This window comes from Pyrus communis, chromosome 8, assembly GCF_963583255.1.
Source record: "Pyrus communis chromosome 8, drPyrComm1.1, whole genome shotgun sequence".
Taxonomy (NCBI): domain Eukaryota; kingdom Viridiplantae; phylum Streptophyta; class Magnoliopsida; order Rosales; family Rosaceae; genus Pyrus; species Pyrus communis.
In genome coordinates this window covers 21,956,312-21,977,395 of record NC_084810.1, presented here as the reverse complement: position 1 = coordinate 21,977,395, position 21,084 = coordinate 21,956,312, and the positions used below count along the sequence as shown (strand labels likewise).

The window sequence follows — 21,084 nt, the reverse complement described above, 5'->3', positions numbered from 1 at the left end:
AGTCATTCTGTGAAAAATTTTCATTAAATAACGACATAATGACAAAAACACCCTCAATTATTGTAAAATCATTTTGGCCCATTGTTTACTAATTTGAGAGTATTTTTGTCATTATAGTCTTTGTTTAAGAGAGATTTTTTTTTCTTTCACGAAATGATCAAAATAATTGACGGTGGACAAACTCGAGGACCAATTGTATCGATTTCAAATCTTATGAACAAAAAAGAGAAGTTATACCAATCTCAGAGGTCATTTTGGCTAAAAAGACTTTTCACACTATGTTTTCTCTTCTTAAACATTCTCTTGCCGTTAATTTGAATAGACAAAGGAGAATCAAATGATAGAAATTATAATATGTACTAAAAAGGTAAAATGAGTGTGGAGATCATCCCCCCAACATATACTCGCACACGCAAAGGGCAGAACGGCGGATGTAGAACTTGTGTTATGCAACAAGCCAATGTGGATGGAATCATCACACCAGGTAATTCTATTCATGGCACATTTTGGTTTCAGTAGAGGTGATTTTTGATCGAATCGAATTGGAAGCAGATTTTCCAAACCAAAATATTTCAAATACTAAAAGGTTGAATACGGGTCTAACTCCTTCTTCTTGCACTAAAGATCTTGTCATTTCCGAAGAAACTAGAGTTTACATCTCTTTTCCATTTCCATTGTGTTTCCACACCCCTTCGAGATCCCAAAAAATGGACAACTTCCTTTTTTATGGAACACATACAAGATTCACCACTAGAAAAAGGATAATGGTAACCCCACCATTAACTACTTCATTTATGAACTTCATAGTAATATACATGTCCTACCGAGACATAATTTGTAACTTGCTATTATCTTGCCTAGTAGGTAAAGATTTACCTTCATGGAAAGAAAAATTCATTTGGATTGATATGAGAATCCAACTATATTGCATTGCCAAAATCCAAGTTGAAATTTTGAAAGAGGTTAACCCCCTTTGCATCTCTCATGTTACAATCCTCTTTCGTTATATCCAGCTAGCCAAGGTAACATCATGAGTTTGGCTAATTGCTATATTGAATGGTTTAGTTTTATTTGGATCAATCTTTATTTGCAAATTAGAGTTCCATTACAGCATGGATTACTTTTATTAGAAGGCAAACTAATGAAAATGATTTGAAAACTTTGAGTTTTAACGATAAGAACAAAATAAAGGGTAAAGTGAATAATACTATAATTAACTTTTTAATGTAAAAATATGATTTTTTGTTAAAGTGCACAGTACCAAGAGTTTTTCGTTAAAGTTCTCTTTATTAGATGCTACAGAACAGTGCATGTTAGAGCACTCTTTTGAGAATGACTGGTTTTAATTAGGGTCTTTCCACTGATAATTAAATAACTGTATATATTTGATCCTAAAAAAAAGGCGCACAGAACAACATGCTAAGCAAAAGCATTAAAACAAGCGAAATCATGTCAAACGCGGGTCATCAGAAAATGATAAACAACATTTTTTTTAAGTTCTTATATACTCTTATTGAATCATGTTCGTTGATTTTGTTGATTTATTCAATTTGATTGTCAAATATTAAGGAGAGATGAGAGTTAAAAGAGATGTGTAAAAATCTAGATATCAATAAGTGGAGTGAGAAGACCATATCTGCCCATCACAATTACTCTTAAAGCTAGAAATTGTTTCGCTATTGACGCTTCAATCCGTCCAACAATCAACTTAACTGTTTTTTTTTAAGGACCAGCTGGTGGTCAAGCCACGACAATCCATCATTCAAGGGATCATGAAGACTCACATATGTATTTCAGTTTTTTCTCAATCACATATTAGGTCACCATGGTCCATATCTCTATCTGTATGTAGGTTAAGGATTATATTATGAAAATATCCTTTTTTAATGTCCATATAACATTTGTTAACAATTCAACATCACTCCATACGCGAGAAGGATAGGTAAAGATAGGTCAATAAGTGCTACCTTAAAAAAAGCAAAATAACTTAACAATTGTTTTCACAGATGGCTTAAAAGTGTCAGAATCCCCAACTGAAAGATAAGAAAGTGTCTTCTTTTACAAGGTAGGGACCAAAATGTTACTTGTTCTAAACAAGAAGGTGTAAAGTGTAATCATCCCCATTTCTGACACAATTGATATTGAGAGTTAGGAAATTGAACAAAACGATCAAATGCTGTAATGAATGCTATTAATTAATTAATCATCTGAAGTACAAACCACTTGTGACTTCGGATAACTTTCTCCTATTCATTTGTAGCTGGTTTGGACTTTGTTTATTTGGTTGCCTTCCTTCAGGCTTTTTTCTTTTGGGAACAATGATAGGAGAGGCTTGGAAAGCAAATAATATATTTACACTTGAAGGGTGACTTGTATGGTAAGGGTGTGTCGTTCGGTGACGTCTCATGCCAATACTACAAGAACATGCATTGGTCTTTCTCCACATGTCTTTGTATCATTAACACAAGACGCTACTATGACGTTGTATTTATATCATACAAGTTGCTCTCTTGCACTTGAAACACAACCCTGGGAACCGGCACTATTTGTATCCACTTTGTCATCTACATATACCACCACAAAATTGAACACTCTCGGGCTTTCTCAGACAATGTTTTAGATCTCTTCTCCTTAGCATCTAATAAACATGTGCCATACTATCATTACTCATTAGCCAACACCCTATCAATAGTGATGAAAACACGTCTATATAATTTCACAGATACAACCTTACCTAGCTGCTATCAATCAACGAATAGCACCCATATTCTCCGTGATACATGCGTCCATAATCTTCCTTAGTAAGATTATATGTCCATTTCAACTTTCTAAAGAATCTTTTGGCTTTTTCTTTCATGATTTACATAACATAATCATGTTCATAACTTAAAATTTTTGTATTAGTACAACGCATTAAGAGTTTTTCTGTATTAGTACAACACATCAAAAGTCTTATCCCACGTCCAAAATTGAAGCCTTTCATTATAGTTTAAAATGCGTCTTGATTTTTTTTTGGATGACAAAACGCGTCTTGGTTTCTTCTATTGTCAGTTAGTTTTGAATTAGATGCTTTAATACTACTTCACTTGTTTAACATAATTTACATATGAGGGACGAGCTGAGTGTATAAGTAATAATTGCGTATGTATTATTAAGTATAATCAAAGTAGGTAAAAGAAGCTTTGAACCAATTTGAAAAATGGAAGAATACGAAAGGAAAAGGTTATCGGTCATTACCATGATCGTGTTACACGTCATGATATAAAACTTGTTAAATAAGAAATGATCATGTACAACTAACACGTGCTTTCACAAACCATTCATTCATGCGTCTCTTATAATTTAGATGTTTTGATGCTAATATTCGTTAACCAAAATTAACATGAAGAGCAAAACCACTTGTTTCTGCATACCTACAGGCCGCAAACACAAAGATCATCAAGAGAAACTGCAGGATGATCGGTCGTCTCATTCCAGCTCTCGTCGAAGCCGCAAGAGTAGAGGACATCATGATGGTGCAACGGCTCCTGGTGGTGGTCAGGTTGATGGAGGCACCACCACAGCCGCCGCAGCCTCAAGCAGTGATGTTGGTAGCGCAGCTGTTGTAGTGATGACTGCTGCCCACCTGTCTATTATGGATGGCGGTGACAGTGGTAGTGGTCATGGTGGTGGCGACGGCGGTGGTGGCAACGGTGGTTGATGACACTGTAAAGTTGGTGCTTTCTTTTTGCACTTTTGTTCAATTATTGTCTACAATTACATCGCTATTTATTTATTTATTTTTTTTTATTTGTAAGGAATTTGGGAGGTATCCTTTTGTGTTTGTTGTACTAGGATTGTTTACTGCGTGCGATTGTGAAGTTTTGCATTTGAATGAATGGATTTTCATTTTCTCTGTCTGCAAACCTTTTTTATTGTTGTTCATCATGCATGGTGCCTTCGGTAGCAAATTAATCTGTCTCAAAAGCTTTGTTAGGCTGATCTGCAAACCATCAGTTGGTTGCAATTATCGAAGTCTGACGCAGTGTGACAAAGAGAAGATCAATCAATGTTAATTTTAAAAAACGAGAAATTCAAAATTTATTGATTCATAATTGATAAGATAACAAACCTAAAGCCAAAGAGTCTTATATACTGTGTATCTTAACCCTAGAAGCCCTTGGAGTCGATGATTTTTATTTTAACAAACGATATATCTACACGAAGGGAGAGGGATAGTCTCACAATGGGTTAGCAATTATGTTATTCAAATTCGTTTTTAGCGAGAATCAAACCAAAGACCTCTCACTTACAAGTGAAGAAGAATACCACTAGACCGTAGTACTAAGTGGCAAGTCCATGATTAGAATGAAAAAATTAACAAAATAATGACGTCCATAAAACTTAGAACTCTAATAAAACACTAAAAACGACAGAATTTGGCTAAAAAGTCCATATATCACAACAAAACAATGTGCTTAATGCGCGTCGTCGTCACTTTAACAACATACCATGGCCCAAATTTGACACATAGCAGTGTGGTTGTTGCCCGATTTGCGCCTTTCAACTTGATCCTCAATCCATTCCGCCATATGATCTACATCAAAACTAGATTTCACTATTATACTATTTTGATCACATATGATAGTTAAGATATGAATATGTATTGCACTTTGGAAAGGCCTCCCAGAAGAAATAAAACCAAGCTCACCAGCCCAAAACAAACACTAACGTAATTAAAGGCCCAACAAAACTCAATCCACCAGCGACCAACAACACATGCATAAACCCAACCAAAACGCTTTTGCCTTCATCTCTCTAACTCGGCACACACTCTCTCTCTCACAAAGCCCTAATCTTTAACCCTGAAAAAATCCCCAAATCTCTTCATCTCCTTCCCCCCGCACGTACAGCGATGGCTCTAGTGAGACCCGGATCCGGAAACCAACCCCCAAAGCTCCGATGGGGAGAGCTCGAGGAGGACGACGGCGAAGACCTCGACTTTCTCCTGCCGCCGAGGCAGGTGATTGGGCCCGACGAGGACGGGATCAAGAGGGTGATCGAATACAAGTTCAACGAGGATGGAAATAAGGTCAAGATCACGACCATTACCCGGGTTCGGAGGCTCGCCCAGGCCCGGCTCAGTAAGCGGGCCGTGGAGCGCCGCTCCTGGCCCAAGTTTGGCGACGCCGTGCACGAGGACGTCGGTGCTAGGCTCACCATGGTCTCCACCGAAGAGATCTTTCTCGAGCGCCCCAGGGCTCCTGGTAAGCTTTTGAATTCTTCTTTTCAGGTTCTCGGTATTAGGGTTTTTAATTTCGGATTTTGAGGAAGATTATATGGAATTTGTGTGAAGAACTACATTTGGCTAATTTGGAATATTTCCCATGAGATTTTGGTCATATATTTCTCTGTTGGTATTTGCGATAGACATCTATTAATCCTTTAGATTAAATTTTGACTAAATAAATTTTTGCAATTGGAATAAATGAAGCTAAAATTGAATTGAATTTGTTTTATTTTGTTGTTTGGAGGAAGGAGAGAGTGGAATTTTAAATGGTCGATACGAATAACCTAACCATTACTACGCATTTTCGTTTTATTTCCCTTGCTTTTATCTTGTTTAATGGAAATGTCTGTTTGAGGCAATTTCTATGTTTAAATGAACAAATGCTGGCTTGGTACATGAGTCCGTAGACTGTCTAGCTGACCACCGGGATTGGTTTAAATCTTATAACTTCATACGGACATGCGGGTATGTCTAGTTATACGATGTAGATTTCTAACCCGAGATTGTGAGTATGTTTAGTTTAAATCTTATAACGTCATCTGGTTCCGTGCTCAAATCCCCTAATTAGGTTTGTGGAGAGGTTAAAGGTTGTTTTAGTCAAGTGGCCTACTGTTATTATGGTTACTTTCTCGGATATGATATAGTTCAAATTTGTCGGATCAGTTTGATTTTTGAAGTTACCTTCACTAGCCATGTGATTTAGTTTTGTGGATGATGCATTGTTAACATGGAGTAAAATAGAGGAACTATTTGTTGATGCCCTCATATATTGCATTGCATCTGCGGCTTCTCTGTTATGTCTTTTGTCAGAGATTTGTTTGATTTTCTCTTGATATAGAATAGATTTATTTGTTATCGATCGATGCCAATTGGTCATGGTAATTGGTATGTTGGGTTTTCTGATTATTATTTTCTGTATATGACTGTGAACAGGTAGCAAAGCAGAAGAACCAAAGGCTGGAGGAGACCCTCTGTCTCAACTCACAAAAGGAGGGGCTGCTCTCAAACTTTGTAGGACTTGTGGTAAGAAGGGTGATCACTGGACTTCACATTGCCCGTATAAGGATCTTGCCCCACCGACTGAAGGATTTATTGATAAACCTCCTACAACAGAAGCAGTGCCTGGAACTCCTAGCACAGGTAAGTATGTTCCTCCAGTCCAGAGAGGAGGTGGAGACAGAGTTGGAAGTGATATGAGACGAAGGAATGATGAGAACTCTGTTCGTGTCACCAACCTTTCAGAGGACACTCGTGAGCCTGACTTGCTTGAACTTTTCCGGCCTTTTGGTGCTGTTAGCCGTGTTTACGTTGCTTTGGATAAGAATACTTCCGTTAGCAGAGGATTTGGTTTCGTCAACTTTGTGAACAGGGAAGATGCCCAGAGAGCAATCAACAAACTGAACGGGTACGGTTATGACAATCTCATCCTCAGGGTTGAATGGGCCACACCGAGGACAAATTAGAGCTTCCCCCACCAAGCCCCCCCCCCCCCCCCCCCCCTCCCGCCGTTTTCTATAAAGATATTCACATTAGGAATGTTTTGCAGGATTTTGGGTCCTAATGCTTTGTTTAAACCTATGTTCAGGATTTTGTTGCTCTTGCTTGTAAGAGTACTAAATGAGTAATTAATATTAGTTGCTTTCAGCTTAAAAATTGGTATGCTTGAAAATTTTGATTGTCTTTGAAACATTTTGGAGATGTGCCTGGAGAATTTAGGTTTACGCTGCAACGAAAATTGTTGCTTCTGCTGAATAAACTCGAGGGTTCGAGTTTCGTACACAATTCTTGCATTAGTGAACAAACATTCCATGCAAAAAAAGGAGAATACAAGAAACTCAATAGCGTATCATTATTTTTTCACAATAGGCTCCTGCTATCAACATTTTTCTTAGTTATTCTGTAAGCACCAGGTGCCGATTTCTTGTTAGGATATGAGTGTGCTGGAGGAAGAAGCGCAAACAGGGAACTGGATCCCAGAAGAGGCAATGGGTCGGAAGCTCGGGGGAGGACTCATGGCCGAGGTAGAAGACAAGAGACATTCGGACAGACGGAGTTGGATTTCCGCTCGATCGGAGCTTGCAGAATCTGCCGGACTTGTTATGTATGGCACGACAGGCAATTTGCTGTACCAGGAGTCTTCCATGGTCAGTTGCCCACCGGCCTTATACCGAAGTATCGCCCTGTAAACGAAGGGTATGAGGCCCTCCATCCGAAAAGCGTATGAGAGCCGGAGAGGTGAACTTTCCTTCCGTGGGGGAAAGACTTGGGAGTGGTTATAAGCAAGAGGAGGGATGGATTATGGTTAGTGTCCGGTAGAATGTCATTTTCTTCACGCCTAAAAGTGACCCAGTGAGGTAAAATGAAAGCTCATCTCGCCCACTGTTGGAATGTGGTTGGTGCATTGGTGGATATTCTTTCCACTTCCAATCAAGTGTTCATGAGACTTAAAACTTAGGGTGTCAATTTGGTACGTTGCTTCAGTAATCAACACATTGATCTGTAGTGAATTTGCACAAACAAGCGATTAATTAAAAATTAAAAATCCCTAAAACAACTACCACTAGTCAGGTGCACCAGTACAAATTTGTCAAAAGACCGATATATGCAACAAAACCTATACCAGTGCACACACCGATCTTCGCTGATGAGCAAGGCCACACAACATCATCGCTAGAGGATGAGACCACATAGAGTAACCTCTGAAAGATGAGACCATAGAATCATCGCTCGAAGACGAGACTACATCATCGGCCAAACGCTGAACAAACTCAAATCTCTTCAGCAAAGACAAAATATTGGTAAAAGCACGGACAAAAAACATGAGTCTCTTCTGTATTTCTGTATGCCAAGACAGTTATTTCTTTATAGCTTACTCCACATACTGAGTTGCTGTCTCACTATATAAGTAGTTAGCATTATAGTTTATGAATTGTCCAACAGTGAACTGTGAATGATGGCGACAGGGGACTATTATATTATCAATATCTATTAGATATATATGCTCTGTGAAATTAGATTTAAAATTTTCAGAATCTTTGTTTGATACTGTGTCCTCCTGCCTTTTTAACAAGGGATTTTTCAGTGTGCTCTAGGGTCGTTCGAATTATTGGATTCTTACCAATGTTTGCGTTACTCAAGTCGACATTCTCGCTTCCACTTCGTCCGCCGTCGCTCGCGCAGTTGCTTTACTAAAAAAAAAAATTGGTCTAATACATAAAGTGAAATAATACAATTGGTTGGAAACTTAAAATTATATATACATCTTTTCTTAAAACGGGTCATTATGCAAAATGTGGACCTATCATCTAAAGTTTCAATTTCTTCATGGCGGTACTATCCACATATTTCTTTTTATCTTCTAAGATTCTACACACTTTTTTAACTTTTCGGTCGTCAGGTGGAATGAATTGAAAATGATCAAATAATACAAATTAATAAGAAGTGGTGAGAAATATAAAAAGAAGTGCGTGGATACCATCACCTTGGTACCCTCCCTTTATTCTTCTTTTAGTGAAAAGTTCAATTTCTCTTGTCAATTATTCATGTATTTTATACAGATGACTTAATCGGTTCATAAATGTGATATCCCGTCCCCAAAATTATTATTTTATTTTATTTTATTCTTGATGTATTTCGAAGATTTGATTGGAACTAGTTCTTTATTTCTCCAAATTTAAGAAAACGAAGTGAGGGGTACTTTAGTCATTTCCAATTTTCTCAACCTTTTAGGTCAACTCTTGAATTGGTTAGGTAGAGTTCGATTCCATGAGCGCGTAGGCGTAAACAGATCTTATTTCCAAGTCCGAACGGAGAAGTTAAGTCGTTTGAAGTTGGTGGTGTTTTGGTAATATTACCAAAATGCTATAAATTGGGGGGAAACCTCCAGAAATGGTGGGGTGGGGTTTCAGAAAATGGAAATGGGGTGCTGCCTAACCCGTTTTAGGGGGTAATTGACCCATTAAAACACCAAACTTGACCCGCTTGTATCTTTTTCATCCGAGCTCCGTTTTGGATGATCTTGGTGTCCATGGAAAGCTCTTGACGAGCCCTACATTTCTGTGATTTTAGATTTCTCCATTTCTTTTCCATCTTTGCAGCTCGAGGTCGCAAAGTCCACGACTTTTCCGGCGATTCCGGCAATGATTTCCTACGAGTGAGGTATGAAACTTCATCTACTCTTCATAATCTTCAAGTGGGTATGCTTAGTTTATGCTTTCGTATTCATTTTAGAGTTGGGTGTTTAGAACACCTAGAAATCCGGTTTTCTCCGGTGAAATTGGACGGTTTCCGGTTAGAATTTATCGTCGGCCTAGTTGTGAAAAGTGTTTCCCTTGTTGAGCTCTAGCTACCACGTAAATTTGAGCTCATCTAGTTAATGTTGAAATTCGGGGTTTGTAAACCCTCCACCTTGACTTCCACTGCGTGTGGCGGTGTGTGGGATCGTTCACGAGTGTTGTCTAGGTTTCAAATACCTTCTAGTGATCATGTGAACCTATGTCTAGCTTGGTTGCCAAAGATTCAATTGTTGGGTGTGGTGATCAATTTGGACCGCCACTTGTTTGTGTGATTGACGACAATTCGACCATTGGATCATAATGAAACTTTAGTATGTTATCCTCGAAGCATAATGTGGACTTTGGGAAGTTATGGATCATAAATCTGATTTGCGGATTGTTGTGGACCCCATCGTTGACCGAGAGTTGAATTGTGGTCAACATGTCTCGGCACGTTCTAAATAATAAAATTAGTACTATGGGAGACTTAAGTGAAGTCTAATGGGCCTACATTAGTTAGAGAGTGACTTGAACATATGTGGTATGGTTATTATCTTGATTCCTTATATTGGTATCATCTGTGAATTTTACTTGGTCTTATAATGTGATTCTATTGAAATGTGATTATATATATATTTATATATATTTAGCCATAGACCTATGTTTATCAAACATGATTTGGCTTGTGTACTGATGATGATCGTGATATGTGAATTGACGTGCATATTCGAAAGGTGTTTGATTTACATAGATGGTATGTTATGATGAAATGTGAGTGACTTTAAGATATGTGAATATGAAATGGTTTTATAATCATTTTTCCTATAAATTGTTAATTTTCATATTTAGCCAATGATATAGTTATATGAAGTGGGATTTGACATGCATATTGGAAATATGGTTTGTTTTGTATGATTGGCTTGATATGATGTGGTGAGGGTAAGTGGTGGACCGTTAACCCATTGTCATGGGGTTTGTTGTTTTGAAACATGTGTCAATGCTTGTTTCATTATTTCATATCTTGTTTCGTTGAGTCTTTATAACTGGAGTAACTTGAGTCATGTGTTGTTTCATTGGTTGGTGGTTATGCAATGTACTCCGCGATTCCGTTGAGTGATGGTCCGGAATCGTATCCTGGTTTGGATTCCGTTGAGTGATGGTCTGGAATCCTTCCTACTCCACTCTGCGATTCCGTTGAGTGATGGTCAGGAATCGTATCTTGGTTTGGGTTCCGTTGAGTGATGGTCCGGAATCCCTCTTACTCCACGATCCCGTTGAGTGATGGTCCGGGATTGTATCCACCTTAGTTCATGGAGTTTAGTTTGAGATGGTTGCAAAGTGTAGGCTTTGGATGAACAGTGTCGCCTAATTCTACTTTCATTGTGTGTATGTGAATATGGGTGTGAGATGTTATGGTCGTTTGAAATGAACTTTTGGATGTCTGGGTGCCTCCCTCGGAGTTTTCAAAAGTTTGGTATTGATTTCCTATGAAAGATTTATATTCAAGGTTTATAAATTATGATTGATGGCTGGGTTTATTATTGTATCACATGCTTATTTTATTGTCCCTCACCCGAACCTCTCAGCTTATCTGAGTGCCTGAATTGCCAATGCACCAATTCCATAATATTGGCATTGACTTTACATATGACAGGTCTGGGTAGATTATGAGAAACCGCTTGATATTTTGGTTCCGTTGAGTGGTCCGGAACCTAATGTTGTTGGATTCCGTTGAGTGGTCCGGAATCCTTGCTCTTGTTCATTCCGTAAGGTGATTTAGAATCCTAAATTCGAGTAGATGGGAATTACCCACAATAGATATTGTGAAAATAAATTAGAATTACCATGTTATTATTCGTAACCCAAATTGGGAATTATGTAGAGTTCTTTAATTAAATTTGTGAAATGATATGTTATCTCACTGATTGATTAACGCAATTAAATGTTAATATTGTACTTCGTGATTCCTTGATATGTTACAAGCTATGTATTGAAATATAATGTTAGAAGTATAGTGATTGGTATGATGAAGTGAAATGTGATTTGACTTGTGTATTGGAAATGGTTGTGTCATGTGATTGAAACGCATATTGAATTGCTTGGAAGATGTGAGGTCTAGTAATTGGCCGATAACCCATTGTGATGTGGATTTGTTGCTCGATATTGTTTCGTTTCGTTGAGTTTTTGGGAATTGAGTAACTTGAATCATGTCTTGTTCCTTCGAGCCGTTGTTATGTTTCTTGGACTTCCGTTCAATTCGGTTGGGTGGATTGGAACTGAGTTCTGTTTGGATTCCGTTGAGTGATGGTCCGGAATCCCCTTTGGAGCCTTGGTCCGTTGGGTGGTCCAAAATCCCCTTTTTCAAAGATGTAGTCTTCAACTGAATTGTGTTGCTCTAGCCTTGCGTTTCGACTTGTTGTATGTGTTATTGATTGATGTGATTATGGAATGACGTTGGATATGAGTGGAGTTATCATGAGTATTTTAGTTGATTAATATTTCTAGAGAATAGTATGTACTTTATTAATTCTTAAATATGTTACACGCTATGAAACGCGAATTTATGTGGGAAACGTGATGATTTATGTGATGGATGAAGTGGAAATGTTAATCGTCATGTGGGATTGTTATGTTGGATATCATTGTTATTGTTATGATTAGACTTGTTGATAAATGTGGCTCGAGAATGGTATTGTACATCGTTGGTTCTTTGAAATGATATATGTTGTGAATTGCGGTATCATGTTGTGACATAATGGCCTATATATTGATGGAGGGGAAATCATGATTTTCAGATGGGTTGTTATGTAACCCTGAGTCTAGTATTTTCATGCTTGTCAAGTTCTATTGATTGATTGAGAAATGTTATACCTTTCGACTTAATCGGACTGTGTTATATGTCAATTATTGTGCATGACGAACTACGAATGACTTGATCCTTGTTTAGGGTACGTAGGCAGTCTAACGGGGAGGTTAGATGCAGCCATAAAGCATACGAAAAATAACTATGTGATTCGATTATTGTGTTGTGCTTGCCCATATCTCGGAGGTGAGATATGATAGATACGGATTTTGGTGACGTCACGTGTCAATTCTGGACGTATGTCGGGATTGGGGCGTGACAATAAACATATATTTTTTTCACAAATTATAAATTTTGAATAAATATTTTTTGGCATCAACAAAGTAGAAAATTCGAACTTAAATACTTTTTTAACATCTGTACTGATGAACTACTAGACGTTTTGTCGAACTTAAAATCTTAGAGAGTTAAATTCAGTCACCGTATCGATTAACCCCTAGACGTTTAAAAATTAAGAATAGACGTCTAGACTTGTTTAGGCGGCTGCCTAGACATGCCTAGGCACCCACTTAGATCTTGACTCTCATTTAGACAAAAAATACATCACTTTCATTTGGCTTTTTTTTTATATATAAATTATAAGAGACTTGTTGAATACTTGGATAAACACTTATCATATTATATTTCCCCATGTTTTTATCATGTTTATTACTTTGTAATTTATATGTCATTCTATTTTAATTTATGCATTCTAATAGAATTTTATTTTTATATGATATATAATAAGTTTACTTAAATCCGCCTAGGCGCTAAGCCTCAATTCACCGCCTGATTAGTGCTTAACATCTTTTAGAATCTTGATTTCAACACACATTTGTTCTCCACATTCACACGCTATACTTATTTCTGATGGTTAGATCAAATAAAGTATATAAAAATAAACCAACGAATAAGATAAATTAGCAAAAAATTTTATACAATAAAAATTAAATTTGATTATTTTCTAATATTTAGAAAGAAAAAAAAATACCACTAAATCAAAAGCAAGTTAATTTAAGTTGATTGACTAAGAGATAAGTGGCAGAATTATATGAAATTTGGAGAAGCTGCCTTACCGCCACTAATTACAGCAAGCCAAGTGATTCTTCCCCAATTAAAAATCAACTCCTCAATGGGTAATATATATATATATATATATATATATATATATATATATATATCTACACTAAGAGAAGGTGGTGTGTTTAGCTTCACAATAAACTAGCAATAATATAGTTCAAATTTTCCTTTAGTAAAAATCGAACCTAAGATCTCTCATTTACAATTTAAAAAAAATACTACTAGATCGTAGTACTAAGTTGTCTTAATGGGTAAATATTAAAAATTCAAAATTTTCATATGCAAAGGGATGCAAAGAGGGTAAATTGGGTAAACCACAGAAAGAATCAGAGGAGGAGCAAAACTCCAAAGTGGCAGATAGACGTTGTTTTCAAAAAAATAAATTTATAAAAAAAATAAAAAAATAAAAAATAAAATAAAATAAAATAAAATAAGTGGCAGATTAGACGTGCGCACTCTGAACTCCGCTCGTCAGCTCAGCTAAGGTTATCGTATATAAATCCAACAGGGCCCAAATATACAAAGAGCTCTCCAGATTCCTATTTGCGAGAGACAGTCTGTCTCATCTCGCCTGTGGGCTGCTTCTTGTAACTCTCCTTCTTCTTCTTCTTCCTCTGCATTTTCTTGGGTTCTCAGATATCTGCTTCTTCTGCCCCCCAGAAGCTGCTTTTCCATGGCTTCCATTGTTGAATCTGGCTGGAGGGTACTTTTTCTAACAACCCTTTTGGTTTTATAGCTCAAAGATTTCACTTGGGGTTTATTTATTTATTTGTTTTTTGGACCAAGATTTGATATTTTTGTTGGGCATTGGTTGCTTTTGAATTGGAATTGCTGTGTTTGTTTTTACCCGTGTGTGTGAATTTGGTGATAATGCTGGCATGTGGATTATGATTGGTGTGATAGGTTTTTTTTTTTTTTTTTGGGTGGGATTGGTGTAATGATTTGATCTGTACGGTGCATTTGAGTATTGTGGTTATTGAATTTAGTAATGAGATCGCTGGGTTGTTCTTTTTTGGATTTCTTTTGAGGAATATAGATTAGGGATAGTGGGGCAGCATTAGGTGTTGAAAGTTGATTTTTGGTGAGGATTTTGGAGATATTTTATTAAGATTATGTTTCTTCGCAAAGAAGCGGGTTGGTGTAATTTGTGGTCAAACATTGTGATCATATATTCGAAGCAATGTAATTAGATTCAAGTGTTATTATTTGTTTGTGCGATAACGCAATGATTTGATGTGCCTAGTGCATTTGATTGTCGTTACTGTTTTCATGGTGGCGGGGTTATTTGGTTTTTGGTTCTCTTTCAGTTGTCAATTTCTGTCCTTTTTCCGTTATAGTGACATTAGGGAAGCATTAGATGTTCAAGATTAATGCTGCGGTCGATTTGGAGGCGCTTTGTTAAATTGTTAGGATTATGTTCCTTCAAACATAAGTGAGTTTCACGTAGTTTGTGGTCAAACAGTGTTAGCCCATGATGCTTGGATGTGAAGTAATACAGATTGAAGCGGACAGAGAACTTACTGTACCTGGAGGTATGTGGACAGAGAACTGATACATGGGCAGAGAATTCAAAAGGAGACTCTGTTTCTGTATCTGATTGATCTTGTAATTAGCTGCTATTGAGATCTGACTCAGAAAGTTCTGTTAATCTTTTTTTTTTTTTTTTTTTCTGTGGTTGGTGGTGGTTTTGTTTTGTTTTTTGTTTTTTTTTTGTGTGTGTGTGTGGGGGGATTGAGAAATAAACTTTTTTTTTTCATAGGCGCTGATACATTTTAGGTAGACGGTCCTAAAAATCGTCCAACCTGTATGTCATGCAAGTTCAAACTTCATTAGTTTTTGTAGTATATATTGGGCTACCGAACACATGGATTGGGAACTGAGTCTAGGTTGTGCACATGAAAACTATAAGCGTTCACAAATGAAAGGAAAATGTAACTGATTTCTCTTGAGCAGCTCCTGTGGTATGCGATGATGAATTTTCCTACTTCATGCACCTAATGGTCTCTACTGGTATCTGATATTTTCTTACTTTTTTGAGATTCTTCTATTTTGACTGTGCAGTATCTGATCACAAATTTCAACGACTTTCAACTGGCATGTCTAGGAAGTTTCTTTCTCCATGAAAGTGTTTTCTTCTTTTCTGGACTCCCTTTTATATATCTTGAGAGGGCAGGATGGCTGAGCAAGTACAAGATTCAGGTTCATCTCTCTTCACTGAGCTCTTAGATATGATTCTTTAGAAGATGAAATTTCTTTCCTTTTCTCTAAGATTCATCGGGCTAGTGGCATTTGTAGGACATGTTTTTCCAGCTCTGTTTAATATAGCTTCCTTAAGGAAGTATTTAGTTTGCAATTATTTGGAGATTGTATGGGCAAATGTGGTCTGAACTGTAATTTTAGCTGAAGTCTAAATGATTGGGGATGGTTGGGGTTGCGTGAGGTTAGAATTGAAGGTGATGGAACAGCGTAGTTGGGTGGAGTTTATATTGTAGGAAGAAGTATGAGACCAAAGCTTCTTACTGGGCCTTATTGCGGCTGTCTCAGCTTTTGTCTCTTTGGGGAAGGGCTCAGGGGGCAAGTGATGCTCTAAAGGTAGCCCTTTATACAAAGGGTGCAGGTCTTAAGAAAGTATTGACATTTTATATATGTGAATCTGTGATTAAGAGAAAGGATTATGGTTAACAGGTGTAATTTTAAGAAGGTGGAAGGGGAGGCATTGTATATATTTTGTTTTAGGCATTTAGCTTACAGTGGTCTATGGGTGGGGTGTAATGGGCTATCTCTTTCTTTGATTGGGGTGACTCAGTTTATAGCTAGTTTGGTGAGTGAGCTATTGGGTTCAAATAGTTGAATTGCCATGAAGAAAAATAAAAGTTATGTGTGTTTTGTCTTTGTGGTGGAGTGGAGGAGCTGATGTTCTCTAGTGGAGGTAATGGCACATATGTTGAGAAAGATGTTTGAATGAACTAGATAGGCTATTGCTACTAATTTTGCAGATTCATAATAGTTTTCCTTCTCTTTAATGTTTCTTTGTTATCTTCCATTCATACAGCTCGTGTATGAAGGTTCTGTCCCCATGGCGTTTCAATAAAATCTTATCAAAATAGTGCCATGACTTTATTCTAGTTTTGTGCAGACAAAAAATAACAGCCCTGCAGCCCAGGAGAAATGTATTACTCGCCTAGTCCTGTATCATCTTTGTGTCAATCTGCCAGTTATGATTGCTTCATATCCTGTCTTCAAATTCATGGGCATGCGGAGTAGTCTTCCATTGCCGTCCTGGTATTTTCAGGTTCTTTATATGCTAGAGCATATTTTCTCAGACATCGTGGAGTTTGATGCCATTATCATATGACCCATTTAGAATTAACAAAGACCCTAAACTTTTCCGTTTCTGAACAATTTAGACTTTTAAAATGCTTAGTTCCGTAATTCTGCATTTGGTTTGGCAGGAAAGTTGTTTCCACTCAGATCATTTTCTACTTCATCCTCGAGGATTTTGTATTCTATTGGGGACATAGGGTTCTGCATACAAAATGGCTGTACAAGCATGTGCACAGTATCCATCATGAGTAAGTGAGAGTTATAAGTAACTTACTCAGTGCTAAGAGTTTTGAATGGTGTAATTTATGAGTTGAATCTTTGCAGGTATGCTACACCATTTGGACTGACTTCTGAATATGCTCACCCGGCCGAGATATTATTCCTTGGCTTTGCCACCATTATTGGTCCTGCCATTACTGGGCCCCACCTAATTACTCTGTGGTTATGGATGGTACTTAGAGTGCTGGAGACTGTCGAGGCACATTGTGGTTACCATTTCCCATGGAGCCTCTCAAACTTTTTACCTTTGTATGGAGGGTGAGTGTGCTTTTTTCACCACTTGGTCATTTTTAGCAATGTGTATACAATATATTTTTCTCTGTTTGGTCATTTGTAGCTGAAAATGTTTCTGCTTTCATCGTACAGCGCTGATTTTCACGACTACCATCACCGTTTGCTTTACACCAAGTCTGGCAATTATTCATCAACTTTTGTTTACATGGACAGGTAAAGTTTTACCATGTGTTGCTTAAGTGTCTCTGAACTAATTAGTGAAAAGGAGATTGATCGGTTACGAAGGAATTTCTTTACCTTTTCTTTTACATCTGATTGTTCATTAGTTTAAATAAGTATTTTAACAAGGATAAGTGTTACTAATCTAACAAGAAACCAAATTTTGTTCATTTTAAGAATGTTATTGTTATGACTGACGAGCTCTGTTGCATACTTGTATTTTGCACTTTCCTAATATACCGTCAGTGGTTTGCTTTAAAAATGTTTTATATTACAACATGAACTGGCTCTCGATTTCTTTTTCATTGTTCATATTTGTGCGGATGGATCTTGTTGGCCCAAAGTCTTACCTAACGGTTAAACATTGAGACCAGTGATGCTTCGAGACTCTGGAACTATGACTGGTTTTAACCCAAATGATCAGTCATGTTTCATATCACAAATTAAACCAACAGATGCCACAATGCAGCTGAAGGTACGCTAACCATCCCTTTCTACTATACTTTTCAGGTTATTTGGAACTGATACAGGTTACAGAAAGCTGAAAGTGCTGAAGAAAGCCGGAGTAGAAGATGACGGCAAGGAAATGTGATGTGGGAGCCAGAATTTTTAAGAACCAACTGGACATGAGTAAATCGGTTCTTTGATTTATCGGCAGTGCTGAAGATGTTTGTGTCTGCCCCCGCCTCATCGTGTATTCAACCGCATTTTTGTGTTTGATTTCTTTCTGATTTAGAGCTTATGTTAGTGTGGAATCAGTGGAAATGCTTGATGGACATTTGTGCGCTCCTATTTCTTACATGATTGAAGAAGTTGCCCTTTTATTCTTTCCTCTTCTTTCGGTTCAATTAGGAGCCTCCAAGAAATATGATTATTGAATCATTCAATGATACTATTGAGAATTTTTTTTGGCAACAGACGCAAATTTTGATGAATAGATTTCCAATTTTGCGTGTTTAAGAGAACGAGCTATTGTTTCGCCTAGAAATTCTACTGTAACATAAATACGTAATAGATTTATTATCATACAAATAATGCACCTATTTCAGTTTGGATTCTATGTGCTCATCATCTGGTAATTTGGAAAACTTTTGTGTATTATATCCTACAGAGTTCCTTAATACACTTGAACTCAATGCTTTGCATGTACGAAGCTTCACTTGAAAAATAGGAATGCCTATTTATGTTATTAAGAAATTTAAATCAGTCTTCATGTTTATATAATGGAACTAGAATGGTTAACCCAAATGACTAATAAAGTTATTGAAGCTAAAATACTTTACAGGTAACAACATTAGTTGTAAAGTATTTATCCCTAGAATCGCTCTTTCAACGACATAACACAAATGACTTTTTATTTTTAAAAGACGTCAATTTTCAATTAGGCCATGTTATATCATGCCAATAAATAAAATTCACAGACAATATTTGAAACAAGTTGGATTATATCTTTCCTAACATGTATTCACTCTACATTATCATGAGTTACAGATAAGGTCACAAAATCTTAATAGACAATAATAAAGAAATACTAAATAAATATAAGCATAATGTATAAAGATATTCTTCAAAATTTTATGGCAGGTTGAACTTTATACATGCATTGTTAAATTTTTTTGTATATTTGACAACGATTTACATAATGTTACACATTTGTTTACTAACAATACCATTTTACTTTCAGATTTTTAGCACAATGAACATAGTTCCAATCTGCAATTTGGATGTCTTTCAATCTGCCAAAAATAAAATAAAAATTAGAGTTCACGTGTGCAGAATTTGGAGATTCAAACATTTGAACTCGACAACCAGTCCTCCAACTTGCACATCATAATTAGTTGATGCAATCGTAACCAAATCATTCTCTCATACTATTTTTATCTATTAACTTAATACCTTTCTTCCTGAGCCATGCTTTAAAACCCTCACAATCCATCCTCAAGTGCTCAGAATAATTGCAATGAAAACATCTTTTAAAGTGAGGCTTGTTAGGTTTAAGGTCAGAACTAGTGGTGGCAACATTACCCTTATTAGGTTTGGCAGAACTGTTTGCGTTCTTCTTGGTTCCAGAAGTTCAACCGGACTTCAAATTCTTTGTTTTGGCTTCCACTTTTCTGAGTTTTGAATATCAGCAACCTTTTTCTGAGTTTTGAATATCTGAACGAGATTCACTCTCACTTTTTTTACTTCTTCATCACCTCCCCTCTTGGCAACAAATGGAAATGAGTTCATTAACACTCCAAGTCTCATTTTGAGTGTTTTAGCTCACTTGTAACTACTCATAGCATTGAGGTTGTTGACAAGGTTAACCAACTTGAGGAAATGCAATCTAACACTCTTAAATTTTAGGTAGATGAGCCATGGGCCCACTCTAACAACATTGATACTGTTCCCACTTGGCCACTTGCTCAATCCGTCAGGTGTGAGGTTTTAATACAAAAGGCATCGGTGTTAGTTAGAGTGGGGTAATTCTATTTAAAGAGCTTATTCTTAAGCTCTGTGGCCGATGTGGAACAGAGGAATTCTAACAAACACTTCCAATGTCATCAGGCTTGGCATGGATGAGTTCTGATAGGCAGACACCAGTCTCGACGTTATTTGACCTCTTGCACTTTTCTTCAATTTTCACCATAAACTCATTTGCCAAACCGCAGCTTGGAATGCCAACTCTTATGTGATCCTCCATAGCATTTTGCATGATCAAAAGCGACGTTTGATTTGCTCTATGCCATTTGACAAATTCCTTTCGCTGTTGACTATTGCTATCAGTATTCAGAGCTGAAGGTTGTGGCTGTTTGAAGGTAATATGAAACTCCAACATGCCCAAATGCATCTCGATTTGCCGCTTCCAAGTTTTGAAATTGTCCTCATCCAACTTTTCAATATTAATGAGATTGAGTAGATGTACAACATTATTTGCAAATCCACAAGTTTGTGAAAATTAAGAGAATAATAGCTACTTTGTCACACTAAAGTTATATAACCAGTCACACCTTTGAGCAACTATATATATATATATGAATAAATTACAAGTCTTTGCATAGCCAAGTGTACAACGCAAGAATAAGCAGAAAAGGACATCTTTAGGCAATAACTTTTTACAGAATTTCATCTCAATCATGTCAGTATACATTAGTTTATAATGAACCCAATAGACAAATTTTTTTTTGGAAATAAATATACCTATTTATGTATATAAACTACAAACGGATTTCATGAGAGACTCTCGGAGGAAAAGAATAAATAAACTACTTTGATAATTCATTTAAACAATCCAGAGAGGAATAAAAAAATCAGTCATTTAAGTTATAGGTAAATAACTCATTCATTAGTCGATTTAGACAAAACAAAATTAGGTTTCCATTTTTATTCATTTCAACAAACAACCAATTCATTATCTTGATGACTAGCCAGAACTCATTGTCCAGTTATCAAGATAATTTTGACCAGACGAAAAGAACTGAGAGTTAATATGAATCTAGATTTGTATAGAATATTCACCGAATAAATGTAAAAAAACAAAACGAACAAAATTATCGAAAATAAATGCAGCAACATTTAAA

The 21,084-nt window shown here is 36.7% G+C and overlaps 2 protein-coding genes across 2 annotated transcripts; both read left to right on the top strand.

Moving 5' to 3' along the window:
- The first annotated feature begins 4,786 nt into the window (after positions 1–4,786).
- LOC137742511 (uncharacterized) lies at positions 4,787–6,755 on the top strand. The gene is made up of 2 exons (XM_068482396.1): positions 4,787–5,246; positions 6,203–6,755. Exons 1-2 carry the CDS (start codon positions 4,895–4,897, stop codon positions 6,730–6,732), a joined length of 882 nt encoding a protein of 293 aa, XP_068338497.1. The 5' UTR covers positions 4,787–4,894; the 3' UTR covers positions 6,733–6,755.
- A 7,205-nt stretch (positions 6,756–13,960) lies between these two features.
- On the top strand, positions 13,961–18,345 carry LOC137742441 (methylsterol monooxygenase 2-2-like). The gene is made up of 7 exons (XM_068482305.1): positions 13,961–14,168; positions 15,527–15,664; positions 16,602–16,747; positions 16,918–17,037; positions 17,114–17,326; positions 17,435–17,515; positions 18,032–18,345. The coding sequence occupies exons 1-7, from the start codon at positions 14,139–14,141 to the stop codon at positions 18,111–18,113; spliced, it is 810 nt and encodes a 269-aa protein (XP_068338406.1). The 5' UTR covers positions 13,961–14,138; the 3' UTR covers positions 18,114–18,345.
- The last annotated feature ends 2,739 nt before the right edge of the window (positions 18,346–21,084 follow it).

Excerpts from the sequence above, each read along its gene's own strand:
- LOC137742511 (XM_068482396.1), top strand. The coding sequence starts at position 4,895 with ATGGCTCTAGTGAGACCCGGATCCGGAAACCAACCCCCAAAGCTCCGA. Across the intron at positions 5,247-6,202 it reads CGAGCGCCCCAGGGCTCCTG|GTAGCAAAGCAGAAGAACCA; the intron begins GTAAGCTTTTGA and ends GACTGTGAACAG.
- LOC137742441 (XM_068482305.1), top strand. The coding sequence starts at position 14,139 with ATGGCTTCCATTGTTGAATCTGGCTGGAGG. Across the intron at positions 16,748-16,917 it reads AGTCTTCCATTGCCGTCCTG|GAAAGTTGTTTCCACTCAGA; the intron begins GTATTTTCAGGT and ends TTGGTTTGGCAG. Across the intron at positions 17,038-17,113 it reads GTGCACAGTATCCATCATGA|GTATGCTACACCATTTGGAC; the intron begins GTAAGTGAGAGT and ends GAATCTTTGCAG.